This window comes from Herpailurus yagouaroundi, unplaced genomic scaffold (genome assembly GCF_014898765.1).
Source record: "Herpailurus yagouaroundi ecotype Mexico unplaced genomic scaffold, PumYag 210, whole genome shotgun sequence".
NCBI lineage: Eukaryota > Metazoa > Chordata > Mammalia > Carnivora > Felidae > Herpailurus > Herpailurus yagouaroundi.
In genome coordinates this window covers 20,909,945-20,933,618 of record NW_024412441.1, presented here as the reverse complement: position 1 = coordinate 20,933,618, position 23,674 = coordinate 20,909,945, and the positions used below count along the sequence as shown (strand labels likewise).

The 23,674-nt window shown below is 39.7% G+C and overlaps 2 protein-coding genes and 2 pseudogenes across 7 annotated transcripts in view; 2 read left to right on the top strand and 2 right to left on the bottom strand.

Annotated features, from left to right (window-relative positions):
- Positions 1-12,980, top strand: part of TBC1D8 (TBC1 domain family member 8) — a 119,440-nt gene extending 106,460 nt beyond the window's left edge. For all 5 annotated transcript variants that reach the window (XM_040454048.1, XM_040454047.1, XM_040454052.1 and 2 more), the window contains 3 exons: positions 10,027-10,116; positions 10,507-10,604; positions 11,887-12,980. In XM_040454048.1, the coding sequence (XP_040309982.1) occupies positions 10,027-10,116; positions 10,507-10,604; positions 11,887-12,348 (650 nt within the window). In that variant the 3' untranslated portion in view covers positions 12,349-12,980. The remainder of the gene's footprint in view (positions 1-10,026; positions 10,117-10,506; positions 10,605-11,886) is intronic.
- On the bottom strand, positions 1,417-3,477 carry LOC121016427 (chromobox protein homolog 3-like; annotated as a pseudogene).
- On the top strand, positions 5,859-7,107 carry LOC121016426 (ubiquitin carboxyl-terminal hydrolase 15-like; annotated as a pseudogene).
- A 1,181-nt stretch (positions 12,981-14,161) lies between the features above and the next one.
- On the bottom strand, positions 14,162-23,644 carry RPL31 (ribosomal protein L31). 2 transcript variants are annotated; one of them, XM_040454045.1, is made up of 5 exons: positions 23,542-23,644; positions 23,021-23,127; positions 16,244-16,369; positions 14,550-14,662; positions 14,162-14,226 (listed from the first exon to the last, which is right to left on the bottom strand). In XM_040454045.1, the coding sequence occupies exons 2-5, from the start codon at positions 23,125-23,127 to the stop codon at positions 14,195-14,197; spliced, it is 378 nt and encodes a 125-aa protein (XP_040309979.1). In that variant the 5' UTR covers positions 23,542-23,644; the 3' UTR covers positions 14,162-14,194. The 2 variants fall into 2 exon arrangements, with proteins under 2 accessions (XP_040309979.1, XP_040309980.1); XM_040454046.1 differs by lacking the exon at positions 23,542-23,644 and having other exon boundaries at positions 22,944-23,111.
- Between the last annotated feature and the right edge of the window lie 30 nt (positions 23,645-23,674).

The following is a 23,674-nucleotide window of genomic DNA, read 5'->3' as shown; positions in this document are numbered from 1 at the left end:
TGTGTGTGTGTGTGTGTGTGTGTGTGTGTGTGTGTGTGTGTGTGTGTATATATATCACATCTTTATCCATTCATCAGTCAGGGGACATTTGGGTTGCTTCCATAATTTGGTTGTTGTCGATAATGCTACTATACCATAGGGGTGCATGTATCCCTTTGAATTAGTGTTGCTGTATTTTCAGGGTACATGCCCAGCAGTGCGATTACTGGATCATAGTTCTATTTTTAATTTTTTGACGAACCACCATACTGTTTTCCACAGTGGCTGCACCAGTTTGCATTCCCACCAACAGTGCACAAGGGTTCCTTTTTCTTCACATCCTCATCAACACTTGTTTCTTGTGTTGTCGATTTTAGCCATTCTGACAGATGTGAGGTGGTAGCTCATTATAGGTTTGATTTGTATTTCCCTGATGATGATGATGATGTTGAGCACCTTTTGATGTGTCTGTTCGCCATCTGGATGTCTTCATTGGAGAAATTTCTGTTCATTTATTATGCCCATTTTTAATGGATTATTTGTTTTTTGGGTGTTGTGTAAGTTCTTTATATATTTTGGATACTTTATCAGCTACATCATTTGCAAATATCTTCTCCCATTCCATAAGTTGCCTTTTGTTTTGTTGTTTTTGCTGATTGTTTCTCCTTTGCTGTACAGAAGCTTTTTATTTTGATGTAGTCTAACAGTTTATTTCTGCTTTTGTTTCCCTTGCCTGAGGATACATATCTAGAAAAATGTTTCTATGGCTGACGTCAGAGAAATTATTGCCTGTGCTATCTTCAAGGATTTTTATGGTTTCATGTCTCACTTGTAGGTCTTTAATCCATTTTGAGTTTATTTTTGTGTATGGTGAAAGAAAATAGTCCAGTTTTCCCAACACCATTTGTTGAAGAGACTGTCTTTTTCCCATTGGATATTCTTTCCTCGTTTGTTGAAGATTAATCGACCATATAATTGTGGGTTTATTTCTGGGTTTTCTATTCTGTCCATTGACCTATGGGTCTGTTTTTGTGCCAGTACCATACTATTTTGATTACTATAGCTTTGTACTATAACTTGAAATCTGCAATTGGGTACCTCCAGTTTTTCTTTTTCAAGATTGCTTTAGTTGTTCAGGGTCATTTATGGTTCCATACACATTTTAAGATTGTTTGTTCCAGTTCTGTGAAAAACGCTTTGGTATTTTGATAGGGATTGCATTAAATCTGTAGATTGCTTTGGGTAGTATGGACATTTTAACAATATTTGTTCTTCTAGCCTATGAGCATGGAATGTCTTTCCATTTCTTTGTGTTGTCTTAAATTTTTTTCATCAATGTTTTATAGTTTTCAGAGTACCAGTCTTTCACCTCCTTGGTTAAATTTATTCCTAGGTATCTTTTTATTTTTGATGCAACTGTAAATGAGATTGTTTTCCTTTTTTTTTTTAAGGCATATAAAACTATTTATTGACCACTGTTTACCAGTATTTACAATAAAGTAAACAATATACAGTTGGATAACATTCTGACTACAAAGGTACTGCTTCTCCTGGTTTCTGCTGAACCAGTAACTCAAATACTGAGAAGATTAAGCTTACATGTAAGGAATGAGTTGGGGTAAAGACGAACACAAAGGTCAAGAATTTAGATTACAGACGTTTGTCCCCCCCATTTATTCCAGAAGGTGCTAAATTGCCAACATCTCTAACCATCTGATTATGATTAGGTTTCCATGAACGAAGTGTTAAAGATTCCATGAATCATGACCACTTAGTACAGCACAGGGATTTCAATTTCTTGAAAAGGAAAAGGTCACTAGAAGGAAGCTTTAAATGTCCACTTAACTAAGTTTAGCTTAATTAATTAAAACACACCAGGACTTGTCTAGTTTTCTCATTGGGTGGGGAACTGTTGGTAGTGATAAAATTTTCCTTTCAGGGATCATGCAAATAAACTTGCATTTGTATGAATGTAGATATGGATTCTGATATGGCTTTTCAAATTGTCCCATTTAAATTGCTTACATTTTTTTTTAAAACAGCACAGTTAATTACAAAATTTGAAAGGTTAAGGCTTCAGGAAAAACGTCAATTTAAACAATTTATTTCTTAGGTTGCTAAAAATGATGGCATCTCAGAAACATGAGCTTATCCATGGTTATAAAATGCTGTTTTTATTTTGGGGAATGTTAAAAAAAGGAAGGGAAAAAAAACCCATTTACATATGTATTTTAAGTATACACACAAAAAAACCCAAATAAACAAAAAAAAACCCAGAGTGGTACTTAGGCATATAGGAGTTAACAAAAAGTTCTGATTGAGTAACAACTATGAAGATTTCCCCCAACATTTAGAAAATGTGTTGTCTAAAGCAGGGGAATAATATACCATATTCTTAAATATTCCTTTCTGATAAAGGAAGCTTTCATTTGCCCAGAATACCCAGTGGTACAGATGGAAAACCCCCAACAACTCCCCCCAATACTACTTCAAAACAAACATGTGAAACTTGATTTTCATTAGAATGTTATTTCTTCACACTAATAAATCAAAAAACACAGACCCGGATTTTACATATGTATAAATGTATATAAAAAACAATGCAAACAGTTACTGAGCTTATCTCCTGGACAAGAATGCCAAGTTAGTCTGTCTTCATAAAAAGCAATTACAATCTGAGGACACTTCATATTTGCCTCTTGATTTGCCAGCACCAAGCCTGCCTCATCTGAATCTTTCCATTTCATGAGAAACATGAAATCTCCACTGCTGTCTGTGGCACCAATTATTCATTTGGGATCAAGACCTTTGGCAAAAGCATCTCTTTTCTTCTTTGACTTGCTATCATCAGATTCACTGTCAGATAAAGATTTTCTTTTTGTGCCATCTTTTTCTTTACCAGCTTTTGAGAATTAAGAAATGCTTCAGTTAACTCTGGACAATCTAAATTTTCTACAGGTTCCCAAGTATTGTCAGCATCTGTAAATCCCTTCCCCTTCAGGAAGTACTCCACTTTCCTGTTCACTACACGTCGGTCCAGTACTATTCTCATCACAAATTCTTCAGGCCCTGCCTCTTCTTTTTTACTCTTTCCGTTCTGTTTCTTTCTCATTTTTTGCAATGTAGTTTTATTGGAGGCCATTTTTTATTGCAGACTTGAAGAGCTATTGTTTACCACCTGTGAGCTGCTCTGGGTCCCGGGTCTGGGGATTGTTTTCTTAATTTCACTTTCTGCTGCTTTATTATCAATGTATAGGAATGCAAATTTCTGTATACTGATTTTGTATCCTGTGACTTTACCGAATTCATTTATCAGTTCTAGTAGTTTTTTGGTGGCCTTTGGGGTTTTCTCTATATAGTATGATATCGTCTAAACATAGTGAAAATTTGAATTCATCCTTACTGATTTGGATGCCTTTTATTTCTTTTTGTTTTTGATTGCTGTGGCTAGAACTTCCAGTACTATGTTGTAAAAGTGGTGAGAGTGGACATCCTTGTTTTTTCCCTGACCTTGGGGGAAAAGCTCTGTGTTTCCCCAGAGTATGATGTTAGCTGTGGGTTTTTCATATTTTCATAAGGCCTTTATTATGTTGAAGTATGTTCCCTCTAGACCTACTTTAGGTCTAGTTGAGAGTTCTTATTATGAATGGATATTGTACTCTGTCAAATGCTTTTTCTGCAACTATTGAAATTATCATATGGTTTTTATACTTTCTCTTTTTGATAGGATGTATCACGTTGATTTGGGAACATTAAGCTGCCCTTGCATCCTGGGAATAAATCCCATTTGATCGTAGTGTAATATATCTTTAAACTTACTGGTTTTTGATATTATCATTTGAGGCTGATATTTGATTCTTGATCTAGCTTCATATTGAAGTTGTTTCAAAATTATAAGTTTATTTCTAAAAGCCATGTTTTAATTATTAGTTCATTAAAAGACATTTGTAGACCTTCATGACTTTTGAAAATCAATTTTTCAAAAACTTTTTGAATGTATGGGATTGTAACATTTATATTATATGACTCCAAATTTAAAATTTTTAATTAAGTGCAAATTGAGATTTGATGTATGTTATTTCGCTTACCTATATTTAACATTGGAATTTTTGACACAAAGAAAGAAAAGTCTTAATAATGCAGACAACCTAAAACCTATTTAGGTATCAATTTGTTAAGGCCATAAAGATCCACAATACATTTAGGTATTTTTAATTTAAATTTAATTTTAACACATACTTCCCATCATAACTTTTTGAGTAAAGGTGGAACACACACACTAGGGAGGTAAAAGAAGAGTCTTGTTAATTAGGAGGAGGTATACTGAGGTTTGCAAGTTTGAATTTGTACCCTCAGAGAGTAAGGCCTCATTTGCCAGATGAAGGAGGCATGGTACCAAACAAACCACAACAGCCCCTGGGCCCAACACACCCACCTTGTGCAGAGCTCTTGCTTGTAACTTTGCAAGGGTATTATGGAGGCAAAGGGATTTTGTGAGCTCGCTTACAAAGGTATCTGATGCAACTCAGGAAGCAAGAAAGTGCTAAGCCCAGGGTCTCAGTTCCAGAAGAGCTCCCTTTATTGGCTCCATAGTGATTACAACACTGTTTGTTTAGCAGAGGAAATAGAAGAGAAATAGTCCAGATGATTTGATGCCTTATCAGGTGACGTACAGATGAACAGTATTCCAGAAGATTATTAAATTGGGAGTTTTCATTGCAGACTGATAAATCTACAGTTATTGGTCATTTTGCTCAGTGAATTATACTAATTGGACTTCCAGAAGACCATTTTCTGGAACATCAGATTCGTTAGAAGCATCAAAGCAAGCTACCAAGAATGCTCTATTGGAAATGGTAAATGAGCACAAACAAATGAGACACTGGAGGCTTTCTGTAAAGGAGCAAACTGAGGGGGCAGCTTATGCCCCCAGCTCCTAGAGATGCCAAGATTCAGGGAATACGTTATGTTTGCAGAGCAGCTCTCCCCTGGGGGTCCTGCTGGTCTGGATCCACATTAAATGATCTTAAAGTGTTAAATCCAATAGAATTTGAGCTGCTCCAGTCTTGTGTTCAGCTTTACGTGAAGAAATAGGCTTCTTTTTGAGGCCTTATACACACAAAAGTGAATTTGCTGTCCAAAGAAAGGGTTTTGTAAAGAAGTGGAGTTAAAAGGAAAAATCCTACAGATAATTCCAATTTGCCATTTGGTTAAAGATGGTTATTTTAAAAAGGTTTCAAGTTGAAGACCTGAATGAACTTAATTGAAAATTGAAAGCACACTTGAAAATATATTAACATGTAGCAACAAAGTATGGATCCAAAGCAAAAATTCAACCAAGAATGATGTTAGAAATTCTTCATCAGTGATATTTAGTGTTAGAATTTGAAATCTGAAACCTAACTGTAGACAAATATAGCAGTATCTGTGTACAAAAGAGGAAAAGCTTTGTTATTTTAGAATATTTGATATAAAAAAATTTTAAAAGGGGTCAAAATCCAGTCATATTAGCCAAAAAAATTCAGTAATACATTTGTCAGTAAGGGTGAAGCTGTGTGATGTTTCATGCTTTACATAAAAAACACTTGAACATTCAAATTCTCAGTAATGACACTTGCTTCCACCTTTTGTTCAGTTTTCAGTAATAGTGGCAGCCTGTTTTGAAGAGATCATTATTTAAAAGTCCTAATCAGGAATTGCATGTAACCATTTCAATATAAATAGTGGTATGATAAGTAATATTAAGAAGTCCTGGGGCGCCTGAGTGGCTCAGTTGGTTGGGCCTCCGACTTCGGCTCAGGTCATGATCTCGTAGTCTGTGAGTTCGAGCCACGCGTTGGGCTCTGTGCTGACAGCTCAGAGCCTGGAGCCTGCTTCTGATTGTGTCTCCCTCTCTCTGGCCCTCCCACACTCACGCTCTGTCTCTCTGTCTCTCTCTCTCAAAAATAAATAAACGTTAAAAAAAAAAATCCTAAGTATTCTAACATTTCAGTACCATTAGATCCATTTTGTTACTTGACAAAATATTTTATTTCATCACTTATGGTAAAAGAATGTATCTTTGAAGTTTGTTTACTTAGAATGGATCCCCTTTCTAAACCTATGCAGTACAATTAGAAATACACAAGATCTTTGTATGACATTGTCTGCTTTGTCAAGAGTATTGGCAGATCAGATGATAGGAATGGACATATACAATCATAGATTTCATACTGTAGTCACTGTGGATAAAAACCTTAGCAGTATTGTGAAATGGATGTTATGTGTGTGAAATTAACATCAACAGGACCAAAGACAATGGAACAGGTGACGACCATGGTTTGCCTAAGAGAAAAGTCTGGCAGGCACCCAAGTTACACTCACCATATTGGTTCTCCACTTTTTGCTTAGCCTTTTCTTATGGTTATACTAAGAAACAATACTGATGATAAACTCTATATAATCTGCTTTTGAGAATGTGTTAATATGTCAAAGGATCTATTAAAATCCAAGGAACTGAAAGACACACTGCCTTAAGGACCAAATTATTAATGGAAATGGCTCAAATGGCACACATGAAGAGGATTCACCAAATGAAGTGGAAACAGATGAGCTAATTGATGAATCCAGCTAAGATCAGGAAGTTCTCTCAGAGAATGGATATAGTCTCTTTGAGATGATTCTGATAATGGATGACAAACCAAGCAAACTTACAATGGTCAGCTTTTCACAGGACACACAAAAATGATAAGATTACATTCTAGTTTAACAACTTAAGCAGCATTGATAACATCAGAAATTATTCATTTTGGTGATAGCTTAAGCTAGACGAAAGATCTGTTCTTTCGACTGGAGTTTAAAATACCAAAAGAGGATTTTGAAAAATATGAAAAATGTAGTGTACACACCTCCGAAAACATCTTTTGTGAAATTGTAATATTGCATTGAACCTTTTAGAAGAGCTGGGTACTGAAGATCCTTGGTATTACCCAAATTGTCAAGCCACTAGGAAAATGGATTTGATCATAGCATCCAGTACTTGTTTACATCATGTGTTTTTCTTTTAATTTCATTTAAAAATTTTTTTTAATGTTTATTAATTTTTGAGAGAGAGAGGATGAGCAGGGGAGGAACAGAGGGAGAGGGAGACAGAGGATCTGAAGTGGGCTGTGTGTTGGCAGCAGAGAGCCTGATGCGGAGCTCAGACTTACGGAACCATATGATGATCAGAACCGAAGCCGGCTGCTTAACCGACTGAGCCACCCAGGTGCCCCTTCAGTGATTTTCTTAGATATCTGAGACCCAAGTTGGATACTTTACTTAGCTTTCCTATCAAAGACTTGGTTGGATATATTGGAATTCCTAAATTAATTGCAAGTCCTAGCTGCTATAATTTGCTGTTTTCAACCACTGTGGAGGGCTAGGAAGGCACTATTCTGTTTTTGCAAGAAAAAATATGAGAATGGTATTATTTTGATGACTGTAGTGTCTCAACTGCATCTGAAAACCACACTGTATTGAAAGCAGTGTGTGTACTCTTCCACCAGAGCTAAGATACAATAGAACTAGCTTTTCCCCTCCACAAGAATCCCATTTAGAAAGTGACAAAGATAGCAGTGGTGATGACGGTGAAGTCCTTGAAGCCAGAGAACAGACTTTCCTGCTGGTGGCATTTATTGAAGTCATGAAGGTATCTACCACATTAAGATAAAAGTTTGAGATAGACTGCAAATGTAAATCCTTCAAGATATTTTAACTTGTGCTATACTTGAAGCGAGACACAATGAAAACTTTAATAGAAATGTCTCATTTCATTTATAGTCCTGAATTACAAGTTACACATCAGAATGTAAAAATGTTTATGAAACATTTATGAAAGTTCAGATACCTCATTTAAGAAGGTGGAAAGTACATTTAAAGATTGTAAACAACTTTTACTACTTTCCCTTAATGCATTGTATACTTCGGAGCATAGGTAACAATGAGTTTTTTCATTGATTCTTTACCTGTCTCCTTTCTAGACACTCGCCCTCTTGAATTAACCATTCCTCTCTATGCTCCCATATTTGTGTGTATTATTCTTCTGTTAGAGCATTTTTTTAGTGACTTGTGTACACATTTCACCTCTTAGAGGCCCAGTATCCTCTTGACATCTTCTAGCAGCTATTACCTAAAAAAAATCTGTTTCCATCATGACTGCCCTAAGTACCATCCAGGGTTTATGATTTTCCTCCTATTCAGTGAGTGGATGCTCGCATGTGCCACTATGTAGAATTTTGGGGCAAGCCTGGAAAAATAACATCTGTTATAATAAAACCCCCAAACCTAAAACAACCCCAAACAATTCCCACCCCCCAAACCCCAGAAACATGTCTCCCAAGTAGGAAGGAGAGTACCTTATCAAGGCTTTGGTGCCATCTTGGGGATATTTGTTGGATTACAACTGAATTTTGCCTTTTATTCTCAGTGAGTGGCTTACTAGTAAATATAAGGATCCTGCTGTGTCCATTCATTCTTTATAATTTTTTTATTTATTTTGAGAGAGTGAGTGCACTTAGATGCGGGAGAGGCAGAAAGGAGAGAGAGAGAGAGAATGAGAATCCCAAGTAGGCTCTGTGCTGTCAGCACAGAGCCGGATGCAGGGCTCAATCTCACAAACTGAGATCATGACCTGGGCTGAAATTAAGTCAGAGGCTTAACCCACGGAGCCACCAGGCGCCCTAGAATTTTTTTTTATAAGAGCTTTTTGATCTGTGGTTCCCATACCATATAGTGCATTCATTTAAAGTTACAAAACCCGTTTTTTAGTATCTTTAAACAACCATCATCACAATTTTAGGAATTTTCATCACCCTAAAAAGGACCATACTCTCGCTGTTGCTCCCAGCCCATCCATTTTGCTTTGCTTTGTCTTTATAGAATCCTGTTTTAGGTATTTCCTATAAATGGGAATAATGCAGTTTGCCATTTTGTGTGTGGCTTTTACTCAGTTTTCAAGGTTCATCCATGTTATAGCCTGTCTCTGTGCTTATTCATGACTGAATTTGATACTCCATTTGATGATTATGTCCTAATCCCGTCATTAATTGAACACTTGGGTTTATTGCCACTTCTTGGCTCTTGTGAACAATGCTCCTGTAACTTGTGTACAAGTTTCTAAGTGGGTAGGTTTTCATTTCTCTTTGGTATATACATAAGGGTAGAATTTCTGGGTCAAATGGTAGTTCTGTTTACCTTTTTGATGAACTGCCAGATGGTTTTTCAAAATGGCTGTGCCATTTCCTATTTTCAGTAGTATAATGAAGATTCTGGTAGGAGTATTTTTGTATATTTCAAGAAAACTTGCAATGATAAAATGCTTTGTATTCAGCAATTTTTCAGTTTTTGTTAGAAACGTAGTATATGCTCACTATGAAAACAGATGCCATGAAGTTTAAAATGCTAATCCCACCATCCAGAAATTTGTGTATTTATTTCTAGAATTTCTGTGTATGTATATACATACATATATTTTGGGTTTTAGAAAATAGGATTTGGGGCGCCTGGGTGGCGCAGTCGGTTAAGCGTCGACTTCAGCCAGGTCACGATCTCACGGTCCGTGAGTTCGAGCCCCGCGTCAGGCTCTGTCTCCCTCTCTCTCTGCCCCTCCCCTGTTCATGCTCTGTCTCTGTCTGTCCCATAAATAAATAAAAACGTTGAAAAAAAAAAAAGTTTAAAAAAAAAATTTAAAAAAAAAAGAAAATAGGATTTTACTACATACATTTTTCCAGGGCAGTATCAGCAGTGTCCTATGAATTTGTATTTCATTAATTAAAATCTTGTCTACGTAAATCGAGAAAAAGGCTTTATGTGGTCTGTTGTTTTCTTTACTCTGTGTATCCAGACGGTGCTTGGTGTACTAGGGAGTTCAGAGTCCCTGCAAAGACTGCAGCCCACAGGGTGCAGGGGTGGGGAGGGGTTGCTATTGGCTTAGCCTTTAGTTCTTAATTACATAAAAAGCTGAATTAACGGCCAGTTTTGCTTAACATGCAGTAATTTGTTCAACGTAATTTTTTTTTTTGTTTTAAGCACTCACTGAAAATGATCGAGACAGCCAGTCCCCGTTAAAGAATCCTCTGTTGTCGACGTCAAGACCACTGGTTTTTGGGAAGTCAAATGGTATGTACTTCTTCTCATTAATTCCCCTGCAGGCACACACTGCAATTGTTAGAAGAAACTTCACAGCTCTTCTTAGAAGTGGACTTATGTAGTCCCTTCATACTGTGAATCAACAGCCCACTGCTTTCAGGAGCCAGAAATCTTTCAAGTGGCAGTGTATTGAGGGACTGCCCCTCGGCCCAACCACCACGTTTATTCCTCTTGCCTAAGGTTTGAGGGGTTACCATGCAGCTACCACACTCCACTCATGGTCAGTTGTAGAACAGACTCTCTAATCTGTTTTCAGTTTGTGTATATTTAGTGGAATTCTGCCCTCACTGCCCCATTCTACATGTTCCTTTTTGCTTTCATGGAGTTTTAAAATATATATCGTATTTTCTGTGTCTCAAGGTGATGCAGTTGATTATCAGAAACAGCTGAAGCAGATGATTAAAGATTTAGCCAAAGAAAAAGATAAAACTGAGAAAGAGTTGCCCAAGATGAGCCAGGTATGAACCTTATTCTATGCAGAGAATTAACCACTTTGCCAGTTCAGAGGTAAGCTTGAAAGTTGAGCTGGGGCCTACTTCCAAAAGCATAATCAAAGGATCAGAGCTGAACACTGGTGACTAAATAAGGGAAATGTTTAAAGGATTCCTCCCAAAGTTTGGGAAATGTAGGCTTCAAGTTGGAAATGTTCCTTTATTACAGGATTATCAGTCTTTTTGGTGCTAATGTGGACTGTGAGCCTTCAAGAAGGAATTCAGCATGCAGTGTTTCTTGGTCTCTTTTGACCACAGAACACATGGCATTCATATATCCTGGAAAACTTCAGAAGGGTTGCTCTACTCTGTTGGGGAGTTGCTTTCAAATTTTCATTCTCTCTGGGATATAGTCACATTTCAATGCTGTAGGTCAACTCTACCTCACTTTTTAAAAAGCCAGTTAAATCCCATCACCCAGAGCTACCGGTACTAACATTCTGATATACAGGATGTCAACTTCTAACTATAAACAAAAGTAGGCTGTTTTAATACCTTGCTTTTATTTACTTCAAAATCATGAATAGCTCTCCCAAATTATTTTTAAAAATTTTGGGAGTGAGCAGGGGAGCAGAGAAAGGATCCCAAGCAGGCTCTGATGTGGGGCTCTATCTCACAAACTATGAAATCAACAGTCGGATGCTTAACTGAGCCACCCAGGTGTCCCTCTCCCAAATTATTAAGTTAGGTCTCAACCATGTTCCTATTCCTAGAGTAAATGTATAGCTAAATCCTACTAGAAGTGCCTTTCATCACATTAGATTCTCCATTTGAGCAGCAATGTGTATATACTTTGAAAAAGCATCAGGCATCACTGTTTTACTTCATTTCACATCTGTTAAGTTTATGCCTCGTATCCTATCAGATGAATAAGCCATTATTTTGTTTAGTCATAACATTTAAGCAGTCTCCAACTTTTTCTGTTGTAAATCCTAGACTTAAACATCATTATAAACAAATCTCTATAGCTTTTGGATCCATTTCTACAAGTTGATTTGGATTAAAGGGTGCACATGTCCTCTGGAATGCACAGATTTTTTCTTAATAGTTACTGTATAGACAAAGAGCACATTTCTGTGTGGTCAAATTCCCTGGAGTCACTGGTAGTACTTTCTGAGTAGAAAGGCAAACTATCTTATCATTTGCTTCAAAGACTGCTATGTGGTTTTCTCTAAGAACTTTTAAGTTAAAAAAATATATACATTATATTTCTATCCTGGTTATGTTGCTGTGTATTTTTTAATTCCAGAGAGAATTTATCCAGTTCTGTAAAACTTTGTACAGTATGTTCCATGAAGATCCAGAAGAAAACGAGTTGTATCAAGCCATTGCCACAGTAACCACTCTGCTGCTGCAGATTGGGGAAGTGGGGCAGAGAAGTAGCAGCTCTGGAAGCTGCTCCCAGGAAGGTGGGGAGGAGCTGCAGGCTTCAGCTCTTTCTCCAGACCAGGACTCGGTTTTTGCAGACAACAACGCTGGGAAGACTCCCCAGGACTCCCGGACATTTACTGAAGAGGTAGAAGGGGACTGGACTGTCTCCCTTGAACATATTTTAGCTTCACTTCTGACTGAACAGTCATTAGTAAACTTTTTTGAAAAGCCACTGGACATTAAATCGAAACTTGAAAACGCCAAGATCAATCAGTACAGTCTCAAAACTTTTGAAATGAGCCGCCAATCACAGCCTGAACTCAAGCTGAATAACGTGTAGCAAGATAGCAGTTTACTGAGAGGAGTCAGCCATACCAAAGCCTTGGACCTGTTTTGTAGGGGTCAGCCCCTCAATCTTCATTTCAGCCTAATTCATTTTGAGTGTATTTTGCAAGCTGGGTATCTGGATGAGCAACCGGACAGCCACAACTGTGGCCAGGGGAACTGATGCAACCCTCAAGCATTTCTATTTATTAAGAGAATTATGAGCTGGATCCCATCAGTGCTATAGGGAATCCATACATCAGTTCCCTTGATGCTGTAACTTGCTGTTTCACTTTCATCAGATTGGCTGAAATGGGCACTTCTGCTGTGACGCTAGTATGATTTCGTTCTCAGATGCAACAGAAGAGTTGAATGTATCATACTAAACCAGAGACAAAAGCCCAAGCTCTCATTCTTCACTTGGATAATGGGAGAGGTTACAAATCAAGTTCACTTTCAAGATCCAAGAGCCACTATCTGTGCAATTGTATTTGGCTTTCTTTTGCACTAATTTTGTTTCAATGCTGGTAATTGAAACCATTTTAATATATTTAGTTGTACTCTGTCCTTCCAAAAATGTTGTGTACAAACCATGCTTTCAATGTTGGCCTCTAAGTTTTTTAATAAGAAACTTTTGTATTGACTTGGTCCTTGTTTATAACTTATTTGTGTCTAGAGGTATCTCCACCATTATCCCCACCCAGTCTGTGTTCTCAGTAAATAGTGATAGTGTAGGTGTTCAACTCCCCAGTGGTTACGTATAGTACCATCACCCCTGGGGCTCAAAAATGAAGCACCTATTTACAACAGCATTCGATAATACCAGGGGTGTAAACACTGATGAAATATAATTCCTCCAACACAATGCTTTCAGGCTGAATTTAGTGGATTTTATTATTGTAACCGTAAACTTTACCTCTGAACTTTGGTTCCACATAAATGGGGATTAAAAATACTTCAGGGGGCCATTACAAACAAGTGAGCTGTACATATAACATGATCCGTATATAAAAGCCTTAATCTGGCTTAATCCATCAAAAATCAATTACTATTCTATACCTTTTGAAGGTATACTCAATACAAACAGCTTAATTATATTAAAAAATAGTTTAAGAAGCTATCAAATATATTGTCTTAAGATATTTCCATCATTTAAAGATGTTAAAATATGTAAAGTGGCCAATGGCGATTGAGTTCTACATGGCAGTCTCTAGAAAAATCTTTCCTAGAATTACATATACCCCCAATGTCCCAGATAACCTAAAAAGGTTTTCCCAGGCCACGATGCACTTCAGAATCACTTTTAAAACCTGCTTAGGCTCTACTCTACCCAGATACTCAGACCCCAGGTGTTGGGGAGAAGGGGCACAGGCATACCCTATAGGAAAAGCTCTCCAAGCAATCCTATGTAATTGGCAACTGCATAAAGATATTTCAGTTGACTCTTGAACAGCATAGGTCCGTTTATATGTGGATTTCTTCTTTTAATGTTTATTTTTGAGAGTTTGAGGGGGGAGGGGCAGAGAGAGGGAAACACAGCACAGAGCCCGACGCAGGACTTGAACCCACCAAACCGCGAGATCATGACCTGAGCTGAAGTCAGACACTTAACCTACTAAGCCACCCAGCACCCCTACATGTGGACTTTTTTGACAGAGCACTGTAAATTTATTTTCTCTTGATTTGGTTCAACATTTTTCCTTCTAGCTTACTTCATTGGTAAGTCTATTAAGTTTTGGGTACTTGACTGTGGGAACTGGCACCCCTAACTCCACACTGTTCAAGAGTCAACTGTACATGGCAACTAGAAAGGGAAAACCAAACAGAAAGGCAGTTTTATACCTTTATTTGATAATCAGCAATTAGTTCTCATCCACATTAACAGTCTGTAGATCTGCAAAAGAAGGAGAGTCAGTCAATTTCCATCCTCACACCTCACACTTTAACATTCCAAAACCTTCTCTTGAAGGGTGGAGGCCAGTATTACATGACCTTTTTACAACCCAGCTATGGACCTGTTTTGTATCTTCCTGCAATTTCCCACACCATGACACAAAGGTTTACAGTGACTATTATGCCTGTTACCCATTTCCCTATAAGAAGGATGCAGGGCACATAGGTGCATAATTAAGTATCTGTTGGGACAGATGAATTCAGGTTCTAAAAGGGCTAAGGCTGCTTTTCTAATTCCAGCAGCTTTATGGGATTTCAACTTACTTTTAAAAGTGGTGACAGGTACATAGGTAACCAACGTATAGAGCTTGTTTGGTGAATCCTCATCCTCGTTACGTTTTCTGGACAGCCGCACACGGATACGGTATGGAACATTCCTAATAAAGATATAAACATGCTAAGTCAACGCCTCCTATCAAGAAAATAACTGCCACTGGTACTAACACCTCCTATCCCCTCATCTGTGTTCTATCCTTTATCTGAATCTGATCAGGCACTACAAGTAGACAGCAGTTCCCTGGAAAAGAAATACCCACAAGGTGGACATTAAATGCTATGGTCTCAGGATATACATCTGTCTCAGCAGGCAGCAACCACTGACACTCAACCTACGCTGAAACATGGATCCAAACATGCTAGGTCTTTTCCCTCTTACCAACACCCAAATCTTAATTATTATAGGATTCATCTATGTTCAATGTAAATTTGGAGAAACACCAAACACTGATGGACACATTCAACACAGAAGACTAGTGACTGTTCGGTTTCCCTACCTTATGCACACAACCCTCTCCTCTCACCCAACCTTAGCAGCATTACAGCAGACTATCTCCTTTTACTGGTCTGAGGACATGAAACATTCTGAAGCAATCCAAACCTCAGGACTCTTCTTGGCTTTTGTGCTCCCCTCCCCCCATCATCTCAATGAACCTCTTTGGACACTCCCTTTTTTAGACAGATCTTCTCTACCAGAATGCTCAATGACAGCAACTGCAGGACTGAATCTCAGGTCCCTCTGTCATTCCCCTAACACCAGATGCAGACAGCTCCCTCCCCCTGCTCTAGTCTTAATAATCACCTAGATCCTTGGGGCACCTGGGTGGAGCAGTCGGTTAAGCATCGGACTTCATCCAGGTCACGATCTCGCGGTCCGTGAGTTCGAGCCCCGCGTCGGGCTCTGGGCTGATGGCTCAGAGCCTGGAGCCTGTTTCCGATTCTGTGTCTCCCTCTCTCTCTGCCCCTCCCCCATTCATGCTCTGTCTCTCTCTGTCCCAAAAATGAATAAACGTTGGGGAAAAAAAAAAAAAAAAAAAAAAAAAAAAAATAATCACCTAGATCCACACCAGCACCATTCCCTTTAGCTGGTCTACTCCAGCACCTTATATCATCCTCCACAGCAAAAACCACTGTCCTGCTTATAAGGAGGGCTTGGCACTATTGACAATTGGGCTGGATAATTGTGGGGGTGCTGCCTTGTGCACTGTGGGATATTTAGCAGAGCCCTTGACCTGTGGCAACCTCTAGTAGTGACACCAGAACTGCCTACTGCTGAAAACCACTGTACCATAGGTTTCCCATTATGTCTACTAGAACCAAACTCTTTGCCATGAACAACAAAATGTCACATAGTCTGTTCCCTTCCTAACTCCATCTTCACTCACTGTTCAAGTCACTTCACCATCTGTACTCCCATCTTCACCAACCTGTTCCAGCTCACACCAAGCAAGTGTGCTCTTTGTGCAATGCTCTTACTTGACCCCAACACTGCTGGCTCTTTCATCATCTAGGTCTCAGTTCGAATACCACATCAAAGGACTTCCTTGCAGATGCCACCCCACCCTTTGAGTCATCATCACATTTTAAGGAAATACTTCCACTGAACTTACATAGACTGTGCAGAGTTGGTTAAGCTAGTGTAATTGTAAAAGTTCATCTTATAACATAGATAACTGTAGCACCTTATTCCTTTGGCCCAGACAGCTTTGTTGAGCCTGGTGTCGATGCGCACATCTGGGGTTCCCATCTCCTTCATAGCAAATTTCCGGATCTCTTTGAGTGCCCGAGGGGCACGCTTCTTGAAACCCCTGAGATTCAAAGAAAATAAATATGTAGAAAATTAAATGAAATATGTAACATATGATGTCCCGTTTTCACGAAACAAATCTAAACCAAAGCCTTAAGGCAATAATAATCCTTTCCCCCCAGTGTGCAATGCCCAAAAACTAGGGTTATACATGGGAAACAGAAAATGCACAATCTACTTTCAATGATGTGGGATAAGAGCTCTGCATATGATCCTAAGAAATGCTAACACACATACAATTCTTTCCTGATAAAACACCCTATGGTCTAATACCATCTGCCCAGCAAAATCAAAGAACAGGATATACTTGGAACATAAAATACATGGATTATAAAACTAAAAGTGTTCTCAGATCAAAGTATACATTATTTGTCATATCTTAAGACATGGCATATTTTTGGAAACTAAACATTTCCTCTCAAGAGATATGAAAACCACAGTCAATTCTTGGAGCTCTTAGCATGTGTCAGGCATGGTCATTAACTCATGTCTGTTTCAACGGAGTTAGATATTATTAACCTGTTGTTTATATGAGGACACACAAATTCATCTGAATTTCATGCTTTTAAATAAAAAAGTGTTGAAAAAGCAAAACTTTACTACACACTGAAATGGCCAAGCATTTGGACAAGTGAAGGCCATTTCAAACAGGAGCAGAGACCCAAGTCTAAAAAGGTGCCCCACCACCTACGACTGAAGCTCAGAGAAGGGGCCATGTCAACCATTCACCTCTATAACCCAATGCAGGCCCTGGCGCATTAATAGGCACTTCACTTGTTAGATGGAAGTGAATTTTATGAAATCCAATATAACATATAGAGCATGGTAGACTGACCTAATTCTGCTCTAAAACCTTCAGTGATTTTCCATACTTACAAAAGATGACCCTCGTGCCTCTTACCATCTCCCCTGCTCCCTTTGCTCCACCCTCACTTAGCTTCCTTGCTATTTCTAGAACCCATCAAGCAAGTTCAGTTCATTCATGTAAACACCTGACCATCTAGAAATAAAAGGTGCCTGAAATAACAGCAGTAGGTACAACTGCTATATGTAGGTGAAATATGGAGTAAAAGAGATGGTATCAAGTACCACAGAGAAAAAATTAACCAGGGAAAAAAGAGGGAACATTAGGGAAAGGGAATGCAGGTTTAAATAAGACGGCCAAGAAGATACTAGAGTCTAGATCTGCAGATCATGAGAACAGCAATTTAGGGATCTGTGAGAAAAGCATTCAGGCAGAAGGAAAAAAAAGGCACACACACACACACACACACACCCCCACCCAGCTACTGGTATGATTAAGAAAGTAAGTGGCCAACTCATGTGGAATCTGAGCAAGGCTAACTGTAACCATTTAAGTGAGAGAAATGGTCGTGGGACGAGGGCAACTGGTCCAAATGTGGCAGGCAGGACCAACAGGACATGCTCACCTGACAATGACTGAAAGGGGGAAAAGCTTCGAGAGGAATGGGAAAGTTAGGCGTGAAGATGAACGCTAGGAGCTTGGTTTGGGACATGTGAATAAATACCCAAGCCAATAGTAATTGGATATATGTGGCCCTGAGACCAGTTACTATTACCCAGCATAGATAGAAGACAGACAGAGTCCTGGGGCTCTTCAACATTAAGAGGATGATGAAAGGAGGATTAAGAGGATGTGAGGAGGTACCACAAGGTTAGCAGCTAGAGGAGAAATAAGAAAAGAACAAGACTGTGGAATCTTTGGATGTAAAAAAATAATAAAGCATTCCCACAGAAGAATGAACAATGAACTGTCAAATGTTACTTATCAAGCAGGCACTGAGAAATGAATAAGGATTCAGGTCTTCACTTGGGGGTTTTAGAACAAAGCATAAATTGCCTGAAGAACTTGTTTCACACCTACACTTTTCAAATGTTCCATCATCTGTGTGGCCTTTAAAACAGCATGCACTTTCACAGATGACTGACTTTTCACCGGGCGCTTTTTACCATTTTGAATCTTAATTTCTTACTAAAGTAAACTAGAAGGACAGGGTCTTTGCTTTCCCAATGAATCTGCAGAGCCCAGGACTGTGCCTAATATAGTCAAGTGCTTGATATTCTCCCAAACAAATGTATGAATGTCCCAAATAAAGGGGTGAGGGGAAGGAAATGCGGTTATTTTCAAGAAGCATCAATACAAAAAGGCACTGGATTTCAGGGCACTTGGGTGGCTCAGTTGGTTAAGTGTCTGACTGGCTCAGGTCATCTCAAGGTTTGAGTTTGAGCCCCACGTCAGGCTCTGTGCTGACAGCTCAAGAGCCTGGAGCCTGCTTCGGATTCTGTGTCTCTCGCTCTCTCTGCCCCTACCCCACTCACACTCTGCTTTCTCAAAAATGAATGTTGGAAAAAAAAAAATTAAAAAGCAACAAAAAACCCCAGTGCCTTCAACAAATCTCAGAGATTGCCCCAATGGCACCGTGGAATACAGGAGAAATGTAGGTGTGGCAATAATCCCACTTATGCACAATCTTTCTGTGATGGCTCCTGTTATTAATTATGGAATGGTGACTATCCCAGGCATCCAGAGTTACAGTAGATGAAAAAACCAAGTAGTACTATATTCCACTTGTTAAACCAAACATACTTCTCCATCAGGCATTTTTAATATTAATGTGACTAAATCACATTACAGTGAAAGAGCCAAGACAGGTCTGTTGGCCTCAACTAAAGTATAATCATCTCCCTCAATTAAGAGCCTTGGAAGGTGTGGTTCAGAATTCCAGCCTAATAAGGAAAAAGAACAAAAATCTTTCAGACTCTTCAAATTCCTTCTCTGGCCTCTACTGACTTGTGTGCCCCCAGTATAGCATTACAGCCGGTATCAGGATGTCCACCATCAGACGATTCGGAGGCTGATCTGCTTTGAATGGAACACCAGCATTGAGAGTTACTTTGGTTCTGATCCGGATGCTCCTCATGAACTGAGAGGGCATCTTCCTGCAACAAAAGTGCTGGTATCCTACGAGGACAGATTTGTAGTTTTGGTCATTTACTTCTGCACTGCCTACATTTTCTGAGAAAGACCTTACAGGAGAAAAAAAAAAAGATTTCTAAGCGTTTCAAAGGAAGACTGAACAAGTACCCCACCCCAACTATTATCTCATCACCTTGCAAATCCACTGCTATTTCAAGATCTATCCAAAGAACAGTGATATGGTATTCCTTACATGAATGTGTTTACTATTAGTTTGTGTGTTTAAAGTATCTAAGATTAAAGGTGACTTTAAAAAGGGAGACAGAAACACGAACTTTGATGTCTGATCACTGTATTAGGGGAATCTGGCCTCTGTGCTGATCTTCTAAGAACCACACTAAGTCAATTTCTCAGAGAAACCTGTTAAAATGACTTAGTATGACTCTGGCATTAGGTAGTCCTCTGAATTAAGATTCTGGTGCTGATGTTCCTGTGTGCAGGCAAAGGAGGACTGGAAGAATGGTCAAGGAGAATTTTGTAGGTATACCCCAGAGTACCGTGCTTCTCAGTGAATAAAGACGTATATACATACCTACAAAATTAGGACATGGGAAGCAGGGCTATCAATTTGACTAGGACTCACTACTTTTCTCTGGACCAACTACTATTGAATTCTCTAGCCGAAGAGGCTTTGGGGACAGAATGTCTGTTTCAGACCTCACTTCTATTTACGGATAGTTTGAAGTCGATATTACAACACACACGTTCTGGTCTTGTTTCTGCACACACTTAGGCCTTCCCAAAAGCTCTTCACCAACAATGCAAATCTCCTTACAGCCACCTTTTCTCATGCCCTGGTCCACAACTTTCAGCCAAAATGGCTCCAGGTTTCTGGTTTCTAGGTTGTCAGTCATACTCCACCATTTTAGAGAATGGTTAAGGGGACCAGAATTTGTACGGGTCTTTGCCTTAAACCAGTTAACAAGGTGTTGGTTTTTCCAAAAGGCACAGACTGTAAAAACCATACAGACAAAAAAATCCCAAGAACTAGAGCATTCAAAATCATTCTCAATATTCTTGTATGTCACAAGTCCACAACAGCCATGTGTCCTTTGCCCCAAGAATTTAGCTACCACTTTGCTCTATTGCTCTGAGGAGCTTAATACTGAAACTTTAGAATGACCTCAAAGGATCAGGACATTAAGGAGGCAAAGTAAGGGACTCCAATGTAGAAGTTTATAGGCGGTCCAATTAAAATTTGGTCTTGATTTTGGAACTCTATTTTTAATCTGACCAGGTGTTTAGCTAGACTGCTATAGCTAACATGCCAATCAAAATTAGTGTTTAGGCATTAACAGGCTCCACACACATTAGAATGTTGTTTTATTTTTACTGAGAAATACTGCCAACAGACTACAGAATGGAAAGCAGATAATACTTAAAGCCAAGAAACTTTCCAGCTTGTATCAACGTTATTTCTAAAATACTTTTTTTTTTAATGTTCATTTGTTTTTGAGAAAGTGTGAGCGGGGGAGGGGGAGGGAGGGAGAGGGAGAGGGAGAGGGAGAGGGAGAGGGAGAGGGAGAGGGAGAGAGAGGCAGGCACACAGAGACAGAGACTCGGAAGCAGGCTCCAGGCTCTGAACTGTCAGCAGAGTCCCATCTGGGGCTCGAACTCAAACCATTATAGATTGAGCCACCCAGGTGTCCCATATCAACGTTATTTCTAATTTGTGTGTGTGTGTGTGTGTGTGTGTTTTTGAGAGACAGAGCATAAGCAAAGGAGGGGCAAAGAGAGAGGGAGACAGAATCCAAAGCAGGCTCCAGGCTCTGAGCTGTCAGCAAGGAGCCTGATGCAGGGCTCAAGCTCCCTGAAAGCTCATGAACCGCAAGATCATGACCAGAGCTGAAGTCAGATGCTTGACCGACCAAGCCACCCAGGCATGCCTCAGTGTTATCTACATTTAAAGATCAGTGTGAAAATCTCTTCAATGCCTGAACCTAGGATCAATCATCTTCTCATTTCTGTATTTGCTTTTGGTGTCTTTTGCGTATAGAAACATTTTGTGAACTTTAGAATTCAGGAAAGATTATTTACTGTAAGTCCAAGTTGAGCCTTAAGGATCATATCTGGTTAAACCTTGGCAGAACTACTTGAAAAGTTTTTGCAAACTGGGGCTATGGATACTGAACCAAAATAATTTTTTTTTCTTCAATTTAAGGTTACTTTGTCTCTCCTTACAAGGATATGATTAAGCCAAATAGAAAATATGCATACATACTAGTGGGGGGGGGGATGCGCTTGTTTGTGGATGTTTTAAAATTAACAAATATCATATCTTCAAAAAATACTCCAAATAACAGTATTCAATAAGGGGTTGGGTCTCCATTCTTAGCAGTAAACTTAAGAACTTAAAACCATACAGACAAAAAGTCCCAAGAACTACAACATTCAAAATCATTCTCAATATTCTTGTACATCACAAATCCACAACAGCCATGTGTCCTTTGCACACATATTGCCCTAATACTCTATTGACACATTCTTTTCTTGTCTAACAGTCTCATTTCTGGTATTACAACTCAACCAGGATGTTAATACATATTTGTGTCAGGAACTAAAAGAATCCCCTCTAAATGTCCACATCCCAGGAGAAACGGGAACCCTCTTGCACTGTTGGTGGGAATGCAAATTGGTGCAGCCGCTCTGGAAAGCAGTGTGGAGGTTCCTCAGAAAATTAAAAATAGACCTACCCTATGACCCAGCAATAGCACTGCTAGGAATTTATCCAAGGGATACAGGAGTACTGATGCATAGGGGCACTTGTACCCCAATGTTCATAGCAGCACTCTCAACAATAACCAAATTATGGAAAGAGCCTAAATGTCCATCAACTGATGAATGGATAAAGAAACTGTGGTTTATATACACAATGGAATACTACGTGGCAATGAGAAAAAATGAAATATGGCCTTTTGTAGCAACGTGGATGGAACTGGAGAGTGTGATGCTAAGTGAAATAAGCCATACAGAGAAAGACAGATACCATATGGTTTCACTCTTATGTGGATCCTGAGAAACTTAACAGGAACCCATGGGGGAGGGGAAGGAAAAAAAAAAAAAGAGGTTAGAGTGGGAGAGAGCCAAAGCATAAGAGACTCTTAAAAACTGAGAACAAACTGAGGGTTGATGGGGGGTGGGAGGGAGGGGAGGGTGGGTGATGGGTATTGAGGAGGGCACCTTTTGGGATGAGCACTGGGTGTTGTATGGAAACCAATTTGACAATAAATTTCATATATTAAAAATAAATAAATAAATAAATAAAATGTCCACATCCTGGATTGAATACTCCTTTTCCAGTTAATTGCTTAGCTTTACGGGGGTCTAGAGACATTTAAAAGTTTGCCTTCCTATATGCATCTTTTACCCTTTAGCCTGCCCAAGTTTATTCAGTTACAAAGCACCCAGTGAAATCATTTTATCATCACCAAGTTCCCCCAACTGGTTCTGCCAGAAACTACAATTCAATCTTGTGTTTCCAATCACGAACCTCCGAGGATTACGCTTTAAACCCTATAAACCTTAAACAGGGGACATGGAACAGAGATCCGAATTTTTAGCTTTTAACTAGACAGACCTCAGAGTGACAGCCAGACGCGTGAGTTCAGAAGCCCCCAACCAGCAAGGCATCGGGCCGACTGCAGACATACTCACACTCCATGGATGCGCTTGTGAATGTTGATGGTGTACTCTCTGGTCACTACCTCGTTGATGGCAGAACGGCCCTTCTTCTTCTCGCCACCCTTCTTTGCGGGAGCCATCTAAACCCAAGCGACAAGGAAGTTCAGACCAGAATGGGACCAGCACAAACCAAAGTCCTCCTTCCCTCCCGAGCCCGGTCTCACGCTGCCACCCTCAGGGCGCTGCCGGTGCAAAAGGTCGTGGCAAGCCCGAAACCCCAGGTATTGGCAAAGCCGAGTCGGCTTCCCCGCGGTCAAAGCGCCGTGCCCCTCAGATGCTCCCGGAGCCCCAGAAACCCCTGCAGGCTCGGCTCCCGTAAACCTGGCCACTCTCCTTCCCAGGCTACGGAAACCCACTAAACAGCGCGGGTTCGCGTCCCCGAGAAAAGCGGAGTCCTGGACCGGCTTAGAAGAAATCTCGCGGTCCCGGTCAGCACAATCCCCAGCGAGGATGGAAGCAGATTATCGAAGCCGAGACCCAGCACCCACACTCACCCTGCCAGACCCGGGTTGGAAAGGAAGACCGCGAGGTATTGTGGGAGAGGGAAAGCAGCGTCACACGTACAACTTCCGGGTCGCCTGGAGGTGGGTGGAAGAGGGAGGCGAGGCTGCGACGTAAGCGGCGCGC